General features: G+C 42.3%; 5 protein-coding genes across 5 annotated transcripts; 2 read left to right on the top strand and 3 right to left on the bottom strand.

The window, feature by feature from the left end:
• Positions 1-5,449: 5,449 nt before the first annotated feature.
• Positions 5,450-6,658, top strand: CPAR01_08799 (uncharacterized protein; the record flags this gene model as incomplete). The annotated part of the gene is made up of 6 exons (XM_060493066.1): positions 5,450-5,639; positions 5,712-5,743; positions 5,806-5,930; positions 5,992-6,187; positions 6,264-6,570; positions 6,627-6,658. 6 exons carry the CDS (start codon positions 5,450-5,452, stop codon positions 6,656-6,658), a joined length of 882 nt encoding a protein of 293 aa, XP_060349436.1.
• A 527-nt stretch (positions 6,659-7,185) lies between these two features.
• On the bottom strand, positions 7,186-8,324 carry CPAR01_08798 (ribosomal S3Ae family protein; the record flags this gene model as incomplete). Its single annotated transcript, XM_060493065.1, has 5 exons — positions 7,186-7,329; positions 7,392-7,893; positions 8,011-8,069; positions 8,118-8,202; positions 8,311-8,324. 5 exons carry the CDS (start codon positions 8,322-8,324, stop codon positions 7,186-7,188), a joined length of 804 nt encoding a protein of 267 aa, XP_060349435.1.
• Positions 8,325-9,481: 1,157 nt separating this feature from the next.
• Positions 9,482-9,962, bottom strand: CPAR01_08797 (uncharacterized protein; the record flags this gene model as incomplete). Its single annotated transcript, XM_060493064.1, has 2 exons — positions 9,482-9,573; positions 9,626-9,962. 2 exons carry the CDS (start codon positions 9,960-9,962, stop codon positions 9,482-9,484), a joined length of 429 nt encoding a protein of 142 aa, XP_060349434.1.
• Positions 9,963-11,167: 1,205 nt separating this feature from the next.
• CPAR01_08796 (GTP cyclohydrolase II) lies at positions 11,168-13,903 on the bottom strand (the record flags this gene model as incomplete). The annotated part of the gene is made up of 16 exons (XM_060493063.1): positions 11,168-11,180; positions 11,251-11,320; positions 11,378-11,463; positions 11,520-11,786; positions 11,920-12,089; positions 12,139-12,221; positions 12,277-12,319; positions 12,371-12,426; positions 12,479-12,518; positions 12,574-12,643; positions 12,701-12,738; positions 12,788-12,831; positions 12,894-13,033; positions 13,082-13,147; positions 13,377-13,499; positions 13,581-13,903. The coding sequence occupies 16 exons, from the start codon at positions 13,901-13,903 to the stop codon at positions 11,168-11,170; spliced, it is 1,632 nt and encodes a 543-aa protein (XP_060349433.1).
• A 1,465-nt stretch (positions 13,904-15,368) lies between these two features.
• On the top strand, positions 15,369-16,853 carry CPAR01_08795 (uncharacterized protein; the record flags this gene model as incomplete). The annotated part of the gene is made up of 5 exons (XM_060493062.1): positions 15,369-15,384; positions 15,537-15,574; positions 16,039-16,468; positions 16,582-16,629; positions 16,702-16,853. 5 exons carry the CDS (start codon positions 15,369-15,371, stop codon positions 16,851-16,853), a joined length of 684 nt encoding a protein of 227 aa, XP_060349432.1.
• Positions 16,854-16,951: the final 98 nt, after the last annotated feature.

Raw genomic sequence — 16,951 nt, 5'->3', positions numbered from 1 at the left:
ATTATTATTATTATTATTATTATTATTATTATTATTATTATTATTATTATTATTATTATTATTATTATTATTATTATTATTATTATTATTATTATTATTATTATTATTATTATTATTATTATTATTAAATCGTTTATTTATTTTTAAATATATATTATTAAAATACTGAGATACTAACTTATCGATTATAAGGATACTTTAAGGGCTAGAAGTTCGATTTTATAAATATTATACTAGAGGACCCCGAACTATAGTACGATTATCTTAAGGAATATAGATTAGATATTATTAACTTAAAGATCAGAAAAAGGTATATTAACGTAGCGACTCTCGAGTATTATTAATACTTTAGAATCGCTATATAAAAGTAAATTAAGAAGTATTAAGAAGAAAAATCTAATATTATTAAAAAAAATAAGAAATAGGGGGTAGTTTTTAGTTATTTAAAAGGCGATTAATATATTATAGCGGAATTATTAGTATTTAATAATAACTACGGCCGGCTATAGTTAGTTATAAAGTTTTATTAAAGTACGTAATAAAAATACTCGATATTAACCCTAATAAACTAGCTTACCCGTAAAGGTAAAGATAGCCCTTAATAAGGCGGACCGGACTCTAAAGGGCTTTCTCTCTTTATTTTATTTAATAATAACCTCTTTTTAATATTCCTATTTAATATACTTAACTACGCTTTTTCTAAGCTCTTAATCATATTATTAAGTCTAGGCTTATTTATATTATTTTATTATATTAAAAAGGTGCTAATAAGGGCAATACTTATTATAATATATTTATTTATTTTTTATAAATTAATATTATAAATATAATATTTATTAAAGCGGTCTCTTTATAACTCGGGGTTATTTAAAATAATACTCGTAAAATCGAACTTTTAATTATTAAAAAAGCCCTAAGGGTCAACGAGTTATTAATAACGTCTCGGTATTTTAATAAAATATACTTAAAACAAATAGTTAAATAATAATAATAATAATAATAGCGTAATAATAATAGTATAATAGTAATAGCGCAATAATAATAATATAATAATAATAGCACAATAATAATAGTATAATAATAATAGATAATAAGGGAAGTATTTTTAAACTTTAATTAAAAAAACGAAGTAATAAATATATATATATATATACGAGTTAAAGTTAAAAATATTAGGGTAAATATTATAAAGTTAATATTATTTTTAAGAACGATAACGAGGGTATTTCTAATACTACTATTATAAGCTATTATATTTAAAAGGGTAGCTAACTCAGCTAAGTACGTAATAAGCTTATAAAGTAATAGCGTCGGGTACTTGATATTATTATTAATAATCCGTAGTTATATTATAAACTTTATAAGAGAGAAAGTTAAAGAAAATTTAATAAAATAGTCTACTAAAATAGTATAAGTATTTACTAATATTATATATTAATATTATAAAAATAATATTAAGAACTGCCTAAGTAGTTAGTAAAAGTAGAATATAAAATTAAATACTTAAAAATAAATAAATAGTTAGATAATAATAATAATAATAATAATAATATAATAATAATAAATAGTAAGGAAAGTAGCGTTTTTTAACTCTAATAAAAAATCGAAGTTATAAATATATATATATATATAAGTCGAAATTAAATGTATAATAGATATTAATAATAAAACGGTCGATATTATTCAACAATAGTAATAAGGGTATTTCTAATACTACTGTTATAAGTTATTATACTTAAAAAAGTAACTAACTTAGCTAGGTACGCGGGCTTATAAAGTAATAGCGTCGAGTACTTAATATTATTATTAATAATCCGTAGTTATAAACTTTATAAAAGGGAAGAATAAAAAGAATTTTTTTTTTAAAAAAATAGAAAAGAAAATTATTTACTAAGATAGTATAAGTATTTATTATTATTATATATTAATATTATAGAAATGATATTAGGAACCGCCCAAGTAGTTAGTAAAAGTGAAATAAATAAATAAAAAATATTTTAAAAACTAGAAGTTTAATCCTATAAGTATTATACTAAAAGACCCCGAACTATAATACGATTATCTTAAGAAATACGGATTAAATATTATTAATTTAAAAATTAGAAATATTAATATAGCTATTATTATAATTAGTACCTAGCTTATATAATATAATAACCTTAAAATACCTAACTAACTCCTAAATATTATAAATATTTTAATATCGTTATATAAAAATAAATTAAAAAAGATTGAAAAAATTCTAATATTATTAAAAAAATAAAAAATAGAGGATAGTTTTTAGCTATTTAGAGGGAAATCAATATATTATAATAGGGTTATTATCGCCGTTAATAATCTTAAACTTTATAAGAAGGAAATTTAAGAAGGTAAAAAATATAAAAAAAAAAAAATCTATTGAGATAGTAAGAGTATTTATTAATACTATATATTAAATTGTATAAATAATACTGAGAACCGCCTGAGTAGTTAATAAAAGTAAAATTAAAATAAATAAATAATAGGGTTATTGATATCTTAAGTTTAGTTAATATTAGTAATTAATAACGGCTATACTAGTTATAGCCGGCTATAGCCGGCTATTATTAATTAATATAAAGTCTTACTAAAGTATATAATAGAAACTTAATATTAACCTTAATAGACTAGCTTGTTTATAAAGGCGAAGATAGCCCTTTATAAGGCGGGCTAGACCCTAAAGGGATTACTAATTATTAATACTAACTAAAGTTAAAATTTACTTATTTATTTTGCTTTTATTAACTACTCAGGCAGTTCTTAATATTAATTATATAGTATTAATATATAATATTAAAAAATACTCTTACTATCTTAATAAACTTATTTTTTTTTAGATTTTTTATTTTTTTTAACTTTCCCTCTTATAAAGTTTATAACTATAAATTATTAATAGTAATATTAAGTACTTAACACTACTATTTTATAAGCTTATGTACTTAGCTAAATTAGCTACTTTTCTAAGTAATAATAGCTTATAATAATACAATATTAAAAATACTCTTATTATTATTATAAAAAATAATACCAACTTTTATAAGTCTTATTATTAATAGCTATTATTTTTTTATTTTTTTATTATATTATTACTAGCTACTCGGGCGGTTCTCGGTATTATTTATATAGTATTAATATATAATTTTAATAAATACTCTTACTATTTTAATAGATTATTTTTTTTCTAGATCTTCTATTTTTTTAACTTTCCTTCTTATAAAGTTTATAATTATAATTAGAATATATTTATTTATATTTTTTACTTTTACTAACTACTTAGGTAATTCTTAATATTAATTATATAGTATTAATATATAGTATTAATAAACATTCTTATTATCTTAATAAACTAATTTTTTTTAGATTCTTTACCTTTTTAACTCTCCCTCTTATAAAGTTTATAACTATAGCTAGACATCGAGCGGGTATTAATTAACGGCGATATTAAGCGCCCAACGCTACTACTTTATAAGCCGCCCACTTAGCTAAAATTAAAATATATGTATATATAAATCGAAGTTAAAAGTATAATAAATATTAATAATAAGAAGGTTAGTATTATTTTTAATAATAATAATAAGGGAATCTTTAATATTATACTATTATAAGCTATTATTACTTAGAGGGGTAGTAAACTTAACTAAGTACGCAGGCTTATAAAATAATAATATTAGGTGCTTAGTATTATTATTAATAATCCTAAACTTTATAAAAGGAAAAGTTAAAAAAAGTAAAAAAGTTAAAAAATAGTCTATCGAAGTAGTAAAAATATATATTAATATTATATGTTAATACTATATAAATAATATTTAGAATCGCCTAAGTAACTAATAAAAGTAGAATAAAAAAAAATTAACTAAATAATAATATAAACGCTCTAAATAATTAGGTTAATATAAATATTAAAATCTAGTATATTAATATTAACTTAAAAATTATATTTTATAGAATTAAAAATCCCTCTAATATACGCTATATTATAAATATAAAAAAAAAAAATAAAGGGGTTTTTAATTTTTAATAAAAAAGAGTATATAATATAAGATTTAGTTATTTATACGGGCTAATACTAAGAGGTTTTATTTTTTATTTATCTATTCTGCCTTTGCTAGCTGCTCGGGCGGTTCTCGATATCGATTACATAGTATTAGTACACAGTATTAATGGACATTCCTACTGTCTCAATAGACTACTAAGAGGTTTTATATATATTAAAATAAGTATAGCTCGCTTTCTAAATTAGTAATAAAAAGTTAAGAACTATTAATAAAAAAGAAATAATAATTAAGTTTGTTAACTACTATTTTAGTTAATAATTAAGTATAGAGCGTAATATACTTAGTTTTTTTTTAACACGTAATATATAATACGACCCTAGTAAATTACTCCGTTAAGGGAATATATTTAATTATAAATTTGTTTTTTTTATTCTACTTTTACTAGCTACTCGGGCGGTTCTCGATTTATTTATACGGTATTAATACACAGTATTAATACATACTCTTACTATTTTAATAAACTATTTTTTAAAATCTTCTACCTTTTTAATTTTCCCTCTTATAAAGTTTATAACTACGGATTATTAACGGCAATATTTAATTATAAATATAAACTTTATAAAAAAAAAATCTTAATTTTTTTTAAAAAAACTTTTTTATTAAAATAGTAAGAATATTTATTAATATTATATATTAATATTATATAAATAATATTAAAAACTACCTACGTAGTTAATAAAAATAGAATAAAAAAATAAATACTTAATAAACTTAAGAATATTATTATAATAAAATAATAAATTTAGAGAGATTAAAAATAATCTAAAGTTATTAAAAAAAATAAGTTATAGAGGGTAGTTTTTAATTATTTAAAAAGTAATTAATATGTTATAATAGAGTTATTAATATTTTAAACCTAGTTAGTATTAATAATTAATAAGAATTATATTAATTATAGCTAGTTATAATTAGTTATAAAGTTTATTATATAATAAAAACTTAATATTAACTTTAATAAACTAGCTTATTTATAAAGGTAAAAATAGCCTTTAATAAGGTAGGCCGGACCCTAAAGAGAAGTAATACTATAATAATAAGTATTAGGGCCTTATAAGCCCTATAATCTTGCCTTAAACTATAAAACTAAGTTTTTAATAATTATATAACGCACTAGGCTGCTAGGCCTAAAGGGCCAGCTCGCTAGCTTCTATCTATTATTTTACTTTTCCCTCTTTATGTTGAGTTTTCTAGTTTATAGGCCAATATAGCAGTGTTTTAACCTGCCCGTAGTCCCTTCCGTGACACCTCTATATATCACTTCTATTCCTTGTCACTGGACTGAGCATCTATCACGACCCACAACGTAGGCGCAAAATTAGAGATATGGCCCATGGCCGTTAGACTTACAGTCATCAAACCCTCAGATTCGGAGCATGATGGCATTCTCCTGGGTCGTCATGCGGCGCAGTCTCAGCATCGGCCTGACTTCACGGCGTACATATTCCTCGCAAAGCAGGTTGACGTTGTCTTATGACCTGCATGAGCCCAGCAAGCGACCTGTCGGCGGGTCCTCCAACCCCATCATTTTTCTTCACGGTCTCTTCGGATCCAAGAAGAACAACAGGAGTATCAGCAAGCGAGTTCATCTATGACTGCAAGGCTCTGGTACGGCATGCTGACCGCCACGTAGAGTTCTAGCTCGTGATTTAGGTAGACCAGTGTATGCCTTGGTAAGATTCACAGACTGCATCCGCAAGCACTTCGGAAAGGTTTTCACTGAGATTTTGACTAGGATCTACGCAACCATGGCGAATCGCCTCACGCGAAGCAGCACGACTATGTCCACATGGCGGACGACGTTGCTGCATTCATTGACCAGCATGGACTGACGCTGCCCTCAGTCATCGGCCACTCGATGTGAGTCGTATCTGCGAGGGCGTTACGCTGCTGCATGCTGAATGAGATGAACCATTCCTAGGGGAGCCAAGGCTGCCATGACCCTTGCTCTGAAGTCACCCGAACTTGTGCAAGATATCATAGCTGTTGACAATGCACCTGTCGATGCTGTCTTGGAGAGCTCATTTAGCAAGTACATCCAGGGTTTGAAGAGAATTGAGGCAGCGAACATCACGAAGCAGGCTGAAGCAGACGAAATCCTGAAGGATTACGAGGACGTGAGATTATTCCACTTTACTCTTAGAGGGTTTGCTCGATCAATCTCGATCAACCATGCTCACCATTGTGCTGCAGTCTCTTCCTATTCGCCAGTTTCTTCTGGGTAATTTGTATCGGCCCGAGGCTGGCAAGCCGCAGCAAAAGTTCCGGGTGCCCCTCGACATCATCAGTCGGTCCTTAATCCATATGGGCGATTTCCCATTCAAGGACCCGACGAAGACTCGCTTCGAAAAGCCTGCCCTATTTGTTCGGGGAACCAAAAGCAAGTACGTGCCTGATGACGTCCTGCCGACGGTTGGGCAATTTTTCCCCAAGTTTCGACTAGTAGATCTTGATGCCGGGCACTGGTGCATTTCGGAGAAACCTGAGGAGTTTCGTCAAGGTACACAAGCACTTTATCTTAAAGAAATAGTCACAATACTGATCACTCCTCGGTAGCGGTCGTTGAGTTCCTAAAGAACCAAGACTAAAGGATTCTGGGAAGTAGGCTGCTGTAGTCGTCTCACTCATCCCCCTGCAAACTATTCGACATAATAGGCGAGTGTGGTTAAGGGCATGCATTTTGACTAGGCAAATGTTTCGGGCCACATAGACTTGCTATAGACTCAATCCCACAAGGGACTTTTCGTATGCCACGGCACTGAGGATTGGTCAGGCGGCCCCCGTAGGTCGTGTTCTTTAAAAGTGAGGGGATATGAGCCAAGTCGTGATGGCCAGGCCACCAGCGGAGCTTGAGCTGGAGCGCGAGAATCCCGTGAGGGAAGCAGCCTCGCATTTCCCATACCTGTGCTAGACAACTCGCAGCCAGGCTGCATACACACATTGCAGAGTGTCTTTGAAGAATTGACCATTTACCATTTTGAGGTACCCTAGACCCGCAGCCGCCTTATATGCTACGCCATGTGCAACGACCTAAAACAATGCCGGATTTGTTTCCCGGCCGGTAGAGCCAGAGTCCCCTTCTGCCGGAGCATCCATCATGCAGGGCCTGATTCCTTTAAACCTCCTCAAGAACGCGCTCCTTGAACTCCCGCTCAACCTTCTGTCCCTGGTCGTCGGTGCCAGACTCGCCGTGGAGACCCATGAGGGCACCGAGATCGAACTTGGGCTGCTTGAGAAGCTTGACCTTACGGATGTGGACCTGGGATGGTTGTTAGTACCATTTAGTCACTGGGCCAGTGGCACCAGTAAGAAAGTGCTTACGTTCTGCAGGGGGTAGATGCCCTGGGTAGACTTCTCGATCTCACGACCGATGACCTCGGGGATGAGCTTGGAGGTCAGCTGGGTGAGAGTGCAGGTAGAGGCCTCGCGCTGGATGATCTCAGTCATCTTACGACGGATGGCACGGATTTGCGAAGAGGCAGCATATGTGGTCTTCTTGATCTGGTTGGGGCGGCGCTTGGTGAAAGCAATGGCGAAGAGGCGGAGGAGGTAGTCGTCGGTGGTCTTGACGGTGACGTTGGCCTCAATGAGAGTCTGCCACTTGCGGACGAGGGAACGGAGCTTGTCGGAGGTGAAGTCGAGGCCGTGGAAGTTGGTCAGGCAGTTCTTGCCCTGGACCTCGTCGACACGGAGCTTAACCTTGCGGAAAGCGTGATCCTCATCCTTCTGGAGATCAGCCAGAGAGACCTCCAGAATGCGGCCCTTCAAGGCGTCGTTGGCGTTCTTGAGACCGGTGGTTCTGTTGACCAGGGTCTTGCCGACACTAAAAGACACGCGCAGTCAGCACCCATCCGATGGCTCAATTCCTTCTCGCGCTCGGCTGTCGACAATGGCTGGATGTCGAATCGTGATCCACGTCGGGTTTGGACTGAGAACTCACTCGCGAACGTTGAAAGGCGCAGGGGCCTGTGGGAGAGAAGAAAAGAACCAGTCAGCATACTGCAAAAAGGCATCGAGACTTATTTCGCACAGCGGCAAAACACATACCTTGATCTGGTACCAGTCCTTGCGGGAGAAGGGGTCCACGGTCTTCTTCTTGAGACCCTTCTTGCCCTTGGACAATCTCTTGTTCCTGCGAGGGAAAAACTGGTTAGCTGCTGTTGACGGCCTGCGCCTGGGCGACGACGATTGCGGTCGGCGGCATATCGTCGTCAATTCGTCCAGAGGTGGTTATTCTCACTTTCCCACAGCCATTTTGGGCGGCTGTTAATTGTCTGGCGGATGAACGTTGAGTAGTTGAAAGGTTTGGAGGGGTGGTGGTTTCGCTGGTGATAAAATTCAAGATGCGAGAATGTGTGGCTCGAAATTCTTAGCGAGTGTGCCCCGTTCGAATTATGTAATCCGGGTTTTTTTTCCAGCATGGAGCACTGTGCATGCCCCTGCCCCGACCACGCCAGGGCAAGCACCTCGTGGACCTCGTCAGCGAGAAGCACAGTAATCAGCTATCGATCCCATATTTAGCACTGTAAATCACGTGATGTGCACTTTTTCACAATTCTTTGGCGCTGAAGCCAGCCCCAAGAGTTCCACTTCTGAGACGTCAGTGTCTCTGCAACTTTTCATCCAGTGCCTCCAATTGGTTGACTTTTCAAGGCCACTTTGGCCAGTGACATGTCATCACAATGCTCCGGCCCCCTAGTCAAGATGGAAGGCCTTACAGGTACAAACTGTTGGAACTTTGCCCCGCCTTTGGGGCAAGGTGAGGTGGGTGTGATGCCCTGTGCCTCCACATTGTGGTGATCGGTGAACGGGTCTCCCGCCTTACCGAGATTTACACTCATTCAGGTCTGTCCGTGAACAAGCACGACAATACAAGGCTGGCAGTGTATCTTTACTTTACGCATACATTCTTACCACCCGTGTAAACCTATGTACCCTCTTATTTTTGCGTCCGGTTTGTGACATACGTACGGGTATCACACCTAGAACCGCCTCGGAAAGCTGGATATCCTACAAAATCCCACAACGCCATTGAACGAACAACGCGGCTTTCGCGTCTCTCAGAGGAAAATGCGTAACTCCTCAACCGATTCCGACCCAAAATCAACGCCCTGGCGCTAGAACGAACCATATTTGAGTCTCATCAACGTCGATGCTTTCAGATCGACCATTCCGTACCGTTGTCCGGGCTATTTCTTATTTCTTCGCGCCGTCTCCCCTCCTCTCGTTCTTGCTTCCTCCTTGCTCGAATACCAGCTGGGAGCAAAACGTCTCTAGGCCGGTGTCTCTTGTTTCTTCGCCTTGTTCTGTATTCACGTAGAACGCTTATTGGGTGCTGAAACTCCCAGTAACAGCATTGGACCCACTCAGGGAAGTCCCTTCATGTCGACTGATCACGACAATTCTCCGTTTCATACGTCCTCTTCCTTGTCATCACTGCGCCGTTCTCCATCCCACGCATCAAAGTTTGGAAAGCTGAAATAGCCGTTCGAGTCTGGCCACACTGGTATCAGTAATTTGATCGTCGGATGCTGGTATCGTGGTAGTCTACGAACAAGATAGGTGTTCTCGATGGCCCTGGACTCGATTTGTAGTTGGAATGGTCATGTCTTCGGCGCTGAGCGACGCCATATGGGGAGCGGCCACCGACGTCGGTGAGTATTCGGGAGCATGACCCGAACATACGGCAACGCGGCTGAGGAGTTCGGTGGCCCTTTGCGACGATTGCGGGCTCGAAATGGCGCCACGGCTGGCATTGGATGTCGTTGTGATGGTAGGTTCCGTCGCGCTGGCTCGTAGGAGCCTTGGTCGACGTCGACGGTCCGGCCGAGGTGATGCCTCTCTCCTCCGCACACCGTCCGTGTCTCGAAGGTCCCGGGAAACGGTCGCCATCGCGTTGAACAGATATCCTGGTACAAGTCTGGGTGAGACCGATAATGGCACGGCGGCGATCGAATTTGCAAGAATGCAACAGCTCTGGGATGGTAAGGAACCATGATTGCTATGTTGCGCCCCTCATCAAGTGGGCGTCGTGCGCGTTAACAATAAGCCATCACCTCCGGCTACTCGGCGGGAATGTCGGTTCCTTGGGGACGGGCGAGCCCGGTCGACGGTTTTCCGCTGACAGTACCAGCGTCCCATCATTGGACCACATGGCCGGTGCCTGATGGGGAACCGGCTCCCAACTATGTGTCTGGTGTTGTATGGGTCGGTGAGCGTCTGTTTGGGCACTTATACGCAAAGGCCATGCATGGCCGGCGTCACGCCTGCAGCCATTGTGGGGTTGCCAACCGCTTCGTTGACCATTTCCCATGAGGTCCCGCTCAGTCGAACCCAATCAAGACCGCCCATGGCTATGACATTTCCAGACCGGTCAAGGACATGCTACACTGCTCGAGCCGTTGTACTCCGTACCTTATACTGCACAACTGTAAGTTAATATGTAAGTAGTCACGGTAGTATATCCGTACACCAAAGGATTCTGCATCGGAACACCCCCGGTCAGCCCACAGACAAGGTCGGGCCTATCCATACCCCAGCTTGGTTTCTTCGCAGCCGAGTGGTGCGACAATCACGGCCGATCGTCGCCTCTAGACACTGGTAGACTCTCGCGGCTCTGTGTAATCATTACATATGTTGCAGCTGGTTCGGTTACCCTTGCATTATTGCTAGACAAGTCAATTCAACGCAGGCAAGCTATCTCACTGGGCGCGGGGTTGGTTCCTGACCACAAGTGTTGCGTCTGTCTAGATACATGCAGTTTGGCTTCAGATATTACCAGCTCGCCAAAGTGCCATCCATCCGGATTTCCACTCCTCACCTGGCTCCCATCTACCGGTCCAAGACTGGCATGCGGTAGGCATACCACACATGGATTATACTGCATGTTCTATGAAGCCACTGCTGCTGGCAATGGTGCAGGTGTTCCATGCAGAGGCCAACACTGCACCGACTTGTATAGGAGCTTCATCGGTTCTCACCGATGCCTTTTCATACATCATGTGGGCCAAGTATCACAACCACGTGTGTAATCACCTGAAGCTGGCGATGTTGCCTTTACTTGCCCCTCCTACTAGCGAATGGCATCTCTGCAGGAGCTAATGGTCGAGACTGTGAAGTAAGGAAGGATTTGGTTAGTCATACACGATGCCTGCAACGCGGGGAAAGCAGGTAGACTTACTCTTCCCACATCCTGCCCTGCACAGCTCTTAACTCTTCTTCGGTCATGCGCTTTCCGGCGGTGAAGTATCCTATAGCAACTCATCAGTCACTGACAGCGGGCCACGCTCCCCTTCTCACTTGCATACCTGCAGTAATCTTTGCATCAATCTCGACGCGAGAATCTGCGGGAATCCACTCCTCGGGGAGCTCGACACGCTCGTGAATGGGAATTCTAGAGAAATTGTCAGCAAGATCTGAAATACTGACACGTAAAAAAATCGCCATTACCCTTGTCCTACGATGGCATCATGTTTCATGCTGTTGTGGTTCACGTCAGCGTCATGGTATCTCGGATGGGGAGGAGCTACTGACTTGCTCATGCTCAGCATTCTGTCGATCTTGCGGATTCCGAGCCAGTGCAGGATATCGGGCATGAGAGCCTGGAAACGCATATCCTTCACTCCAGCAATGTTCTCTGTCCTCTTGAAGTAGTCCGATGCTCGGTCTTCTCCGCGCTTACGAGCGTTGTACACGACTTCGTGGTCAGTTAGCAGCCTATCATGAAACGTGCAGCCTCGGTCGCCCGCGTGTAGTCTTCACATGAGCAAGGCTCTGATGCCAAACAAGCAAGAGAGTACGTACGATACTATATAACTGTCATCAACTCATGCACAATCAATCTTGGAACTCGGCATTGCTCACCTTGGTCACTTCACCGAGGGCTCTGCCCTCTTTTCGGAAGTAAATAACGACACCACTCCCGCCATTCTGCGCCTCCTTGACTGCCTCTTCGATGCCGAATATGAGATAAGGGCGACATGTGCAGATATCGGATCCAAAAACGTCGCTACCATTGCACTACGTTACGGTTAATTGCAAAACTACCCGTAGCAGTGAGACGACAAACCTCATCGTGGATTCGCAATGCCAGTCGTACTGACTCGTCGGACATTTTGGCCGGGTCGCCGAAACAGTATACTGTCAGACCACCTAGATGATACACATTGTCAGTTCATCCTCTTGCTCGAAGCCTGGGTGCTATTACCTATGGGGGGCAGAAACACTTTAATATCGTTGCGGGTAATCAACTATGACAAATGGTCAGCTTGTGTGTCTATGAGGTAACAGGGGCCATCTACCTCGGGGTAGCTGCCACCAGTGTGTTCGAAAAGAGACCTTCGCAAGGCCCCCTCATCTGTTTGCAATTAGCTGCTGATAGATTCCCAGATGGTTGTAGCCTGACGAACCGATGCCGAATCTTTCAGCTACGCCGGGGAGATACCAAACCTGTGCGAAGAGCGTCAGCAAACAATCTGAATCAGTAGCTGGGAAGCTGACATACCGGCTCGACGGCGAACTTGGTTACGGCCAGCTCTCCAAGCTCGTTCAAGCAGACTTTGCCGTCAGGAACACTAGCCAGTCAGCCCCTACAACGACGCTCACCGTCTCCTGGTCATGGCTTCACTCACAGTCTTCCACTCTTGACACTCTCCTCCAGCTCGGGAAGCTAAACATTGTCAGGGGACGTAATATCACTCCAGTAGGCGCAACGGTACCTTCATATGTGCCTTGGTGATGGCGATGGTTGGGCGAATGTCGACTATGGCGATTCAGTCCAAGATCTCATGCTGTAAAAGGTGCAGGCTTAATGTATCTACTCACCGTTGTGCTTCTCGATAGTGTCCTTGAAGAGCCAGGGAGACAGATGGCCCCAGGGATCCATGGCGACAATCTTCTTGGGATCTCCCCATTGAGGGAAGGGGCCAATCTTAGCAGCCGGCTCCGTGTTGGTGAAGTCGGGTCTAGAATCAATGAGTCCACGTACTGGTTTTGGCGACAAAACGGCTCACCTATGCTCGAGGTTAAGTTGCTTGCTGGCAACAGCCAGAGCATAGTAGATGGAGTAAGAACCACCGCTGCGAGTCCACTGTCAGCTATTCTGTTCCGCAAAAATTCATTTTCTTCCTTTTGAGATGGCCAAAAGAGTATTCCATGAATGGGTCACTCACTGGGCTGTAAACACTGTCAGTTCAAGACAACTTAGTAGACAGGTAAAGGTATGTTACTGACCTCCGACAGCTTGAGAATAGACAAAAGTGTCAGCTAATGTTGCTTGTTACGCGTAAGTAAGGGGGCCGGGCCTACGGACCGTTACGTCTTCCAATAGTGGTAGATGAACGAGAAACAACAACTGGCCCACGACGATGGGGGTCCGATTCGCCCCAATTCATGGGGAGAGGGTTGATGCCGATCTGCTTTGGATAAGTCCTAGAATGAGAGCATCAGTCAGAGAAAGATCTGCCATGGTGACAGGCGGCAAGCGGTGCACCATAGGAGCTGGAAACGTACGTTAGGATGATGCGGGAAGTGAGGCCGGATCGCTGGCTGGGTGACGAGGGCAAAGCTGGGGCCTGCAAGGTCAAATCGGACGAAGAGCTCTTGGCAGAATCACCAACGGCATCGGAAGGCTCGGGGGTTCGAGATCTTTCAGGGATCTCGCTGAGGGATGGATTCGGACCGAGTGTGGCTGCATCAGAATCAACAGGCAGCTGTTGGTATCGTTGGTTCAGCAAGTCGACAGCAGCCACAAGGTCAGATTGAGTCTGCTGGATGGATTTCAAGGAGTTTATGACTTCGGCCAAAGAGCCATCGTCAACGGTAGGGTGGCTCATGACGATCAATTTCTAGTTGTCACACTACAACGGCAGAAGACACAAAGAGAGAAGTCTTGTGAGAAGGTCGCCCGCGTCTTTCAAAAATGCGCTGTGTTGGAGTGTGAGAGACCGTAGACAAATTGCTGGGATGCTTCACGAGGGAAGATTGAGCAGGAGGGACGGGGATTCTGACCGGAGACTAGGTGGAAGTAGGAGGAGAAGGAGGAGGAAGAGGAAGAGGAAGAGGAAGAGGAGGAGAGGATGAAGAGACGGGAGACGTGGAAAGGAAGCTGGACGAAATGAAGTTTAATAGGAGGCGAGTCCAAGTAAGACAAAGCTAGAGTATACTGTGGAAGGTAAGGAGCACATGGGGACAGCTATCTCTTGAGAGGCAAGGCATGCAAAGGCAAGTCGGTGACTACCGATGGCTGGTCCACTGGAGAGCCAAGGATGAGGGACGAGGATGATGACTATATCGAAGCCAGCAGTGAGGGCTATGTAGTAAACAGCATGAGAGAAGATAGAGATGCACAAAGGAGAGACGGTCGACGCCCCGAGGGCGATCTCGTGACCCCATCGGAAGGCGCCGCGCGTGAACATTGAGCTGGCCGGACGGGGAGGGGCAAGTACCCACTACCGTGCCCGACTCTTCTTATCCGTGGGTAGCAGGTGATGCGGTACATGGGCTTTCGAGTCTCACGGACGTCCAGTCCCATCTACCTTAGTTCGGGCTGGGGATGGGGGTTGGGGTACTTACCTTCCTTACCTCAAGGCACCTACCTGGAGGAAAGGGTAGGCATGCGGGCACCTGCACCCTCCCCCGCCAACCGACCTTACAGGATACGCTTACATAACACATCCTGAGCGAGGAGCAACCTAAGTACAAGGCATAGAAGCAGACTCGTGCATGACATACAGTGCAATGTTGGGTACTGAGTAGTTGTCCAGCTTACCTTACCTCAAAGTGAAGACGTGGAGTTCTGCTACGTAGTAGGTAAAGCAGGTAGGTAAGGTAGACTCTACCTAGGTGCCTTATGCTCAGCGTTGCTACCTTAGTGATAAGCATCATTGCTTGTGGGGAGGTCTACGATAAGGTATGTAAAGACTGGGTGTGTGTGGACCTATGGTGATGCGGCGGCGGCGCCCACCTGAGTTCTCGGGTTGCGGGGCCGTCCGCGACCTTCCCAAACACCCAGGGCAGACAAGGACTCGGTAGAGGAGGAATACAGCTTGATGCGGCTTCGAGCGCCAAAGATAAGGCGACCGGAGGACCTAGCGGTATTGATACCTTACCTTACCTTAGCATCCATCAGGAAAGCACAAAGGCGTCTGAGGTGAGCAGTTACTCAAGATCCTCAGAGAGGGCATTGTCATAAGACAGGTACGATTGAAGGCAATGAATGCATGAGGTAAGGTTTAGCAGGCTTTACCTTAAGTGACACCCTTCCGCAACCCCTCACTCGCCAGGGTATCTAGATCGAAGATGCCTGGTGTCTTACGTGCCTTACGTCTTAACAATAACAATGGCTTATTGTGTAGCTCAGAACACAACATGTAGGATGCAATGCGTGAGGTGTAGGTATGTTTGAATCTGATAATTGTGCAGGTGACATATGAGACGGCTATGAGCCGCTCTAGCTTGTGCATCAAGTGCCGGACTCCGATATCGTCCCTCTGATCCTATGGAAGGTAGGTACGGGGTACGGTAGATGGGCAATATACGGATAGTACCTATATACCTTACCTTCCATTACTTTACCTCAAGGTTAGAGCGGGGTGGGATGTGCCATGCTTTCCACCTAGGTTAGGTATCTTATCGATTACGCGTTTGGGTACTTACCTACCTCAAGGTGCGTGCAGAGCACCTAGGTACCTTAGTCACCCCGCTGCCAGCCTCCGATAGATAAGGTACATATTGAAAGGTAAGGTAGGTAAGGCAGCCAAGCAAGTAAGGTACCTTCTGCTCCAGTAGAGCTTTCTGGTCCACCGTGACTGGAGTCAAACCTGCGGCACCAGTGCACCTTGCGCCCACGCCGCCTCGGCCAAGGGCTGTCCACCCGCAAAATACATACATCTGGGAAGTAGCCTCCGCTAACTGAAAGTCGCCGTCGCGCATTCCACCGTCACATCCGTTGCATGTGCTGGAATTTTAGCCTCATTCACCACCCGCCGCTGAGCCATCTTCCTCAAACGCCTATCTTATTGCTTTTCTTCCACGTCTGTTCCAGCCTGTGACGTACCCTGCGCTTGCAATCGCACACGAACGCGGACAACAACGAACTGCGCAACCTGCTATTCTCCGACACACCCTCTCGCTCCCTTCTATATTCTACGCGCCGGTCGCGCATATCATTCATCGTCACTCAGCATCATGGGGAAGCGCAAAAGTTCGAGCAAACCTCAAGGCCCGAAAAAGGTTCGTTTGCTTCCTCCGCTTGAGGGCTGGTGCAGGTTGCTTGTATGCTGGCGACGCAGTTATTGACGCCAACTCACAGAGAGAGGTTCTTCCCTCCAAGTTCACGTGCCTCTTCTGCAACCACGAAGACTCCGTCGCTGTAAAGCTGGATAAGAAAGCGGGTGTTGGTTCGTTGGACTGCAGAGTATGCGGTCAGATGTTCCAGTGTAGTATTAATTGTGAGGCTCTATTCTTGCAACTGCTTTTGTCTCCCCCTTCCCAACTGCTAAACCCCTGTTAGACCTTTCAGCCGCCGTGGACGTTTACGGAGAGTGGGTGGACGCTGCAGGTAAGTACATGTTTAATACCTTAATCGCTGTTGCAATCGCCTTGAGAACATGCATTTGACACATGTCCGCAGATGCCGTTGCCAAGGAAGCAGGACCCGTCGGCGGAAGCAATCACAAGACCTCGAGCGCTCGGCGCCCCCCCACCAGCCGGCCAGTAGACGATGACGACGACGATAGGAGATACGGGGGTGAGGGTATCGACATGGATGATGATGAATACTAGATGAACTAGCAACCTCTTGAACGTACACGAGGAGGTGCATTGTCAATGAATGCAGCCTAAGGTCTGCAACACACGGGGACAAGGACAGTAGTGCAGAA

This window comes from Colletotrichum paranaense, assembly GCF_030867605.1.
Source record: "Colletotrichum paranaense strain IMI 384185 chromosome Unknown Scaffold_6.1, whole genome shotgun sequence".
Lineage (NCBI taxonomy): Eukaryota > Fungi > Ascomycota > Sordariomycetes > Glomerellales > Glomerellaceae > Colletotrichum > Colletotrichum paranaense.
Note: the sequence above shows the minus strand (reverse complement) of the source record. Positions and strands in the feature narration are given on the sequence as shown.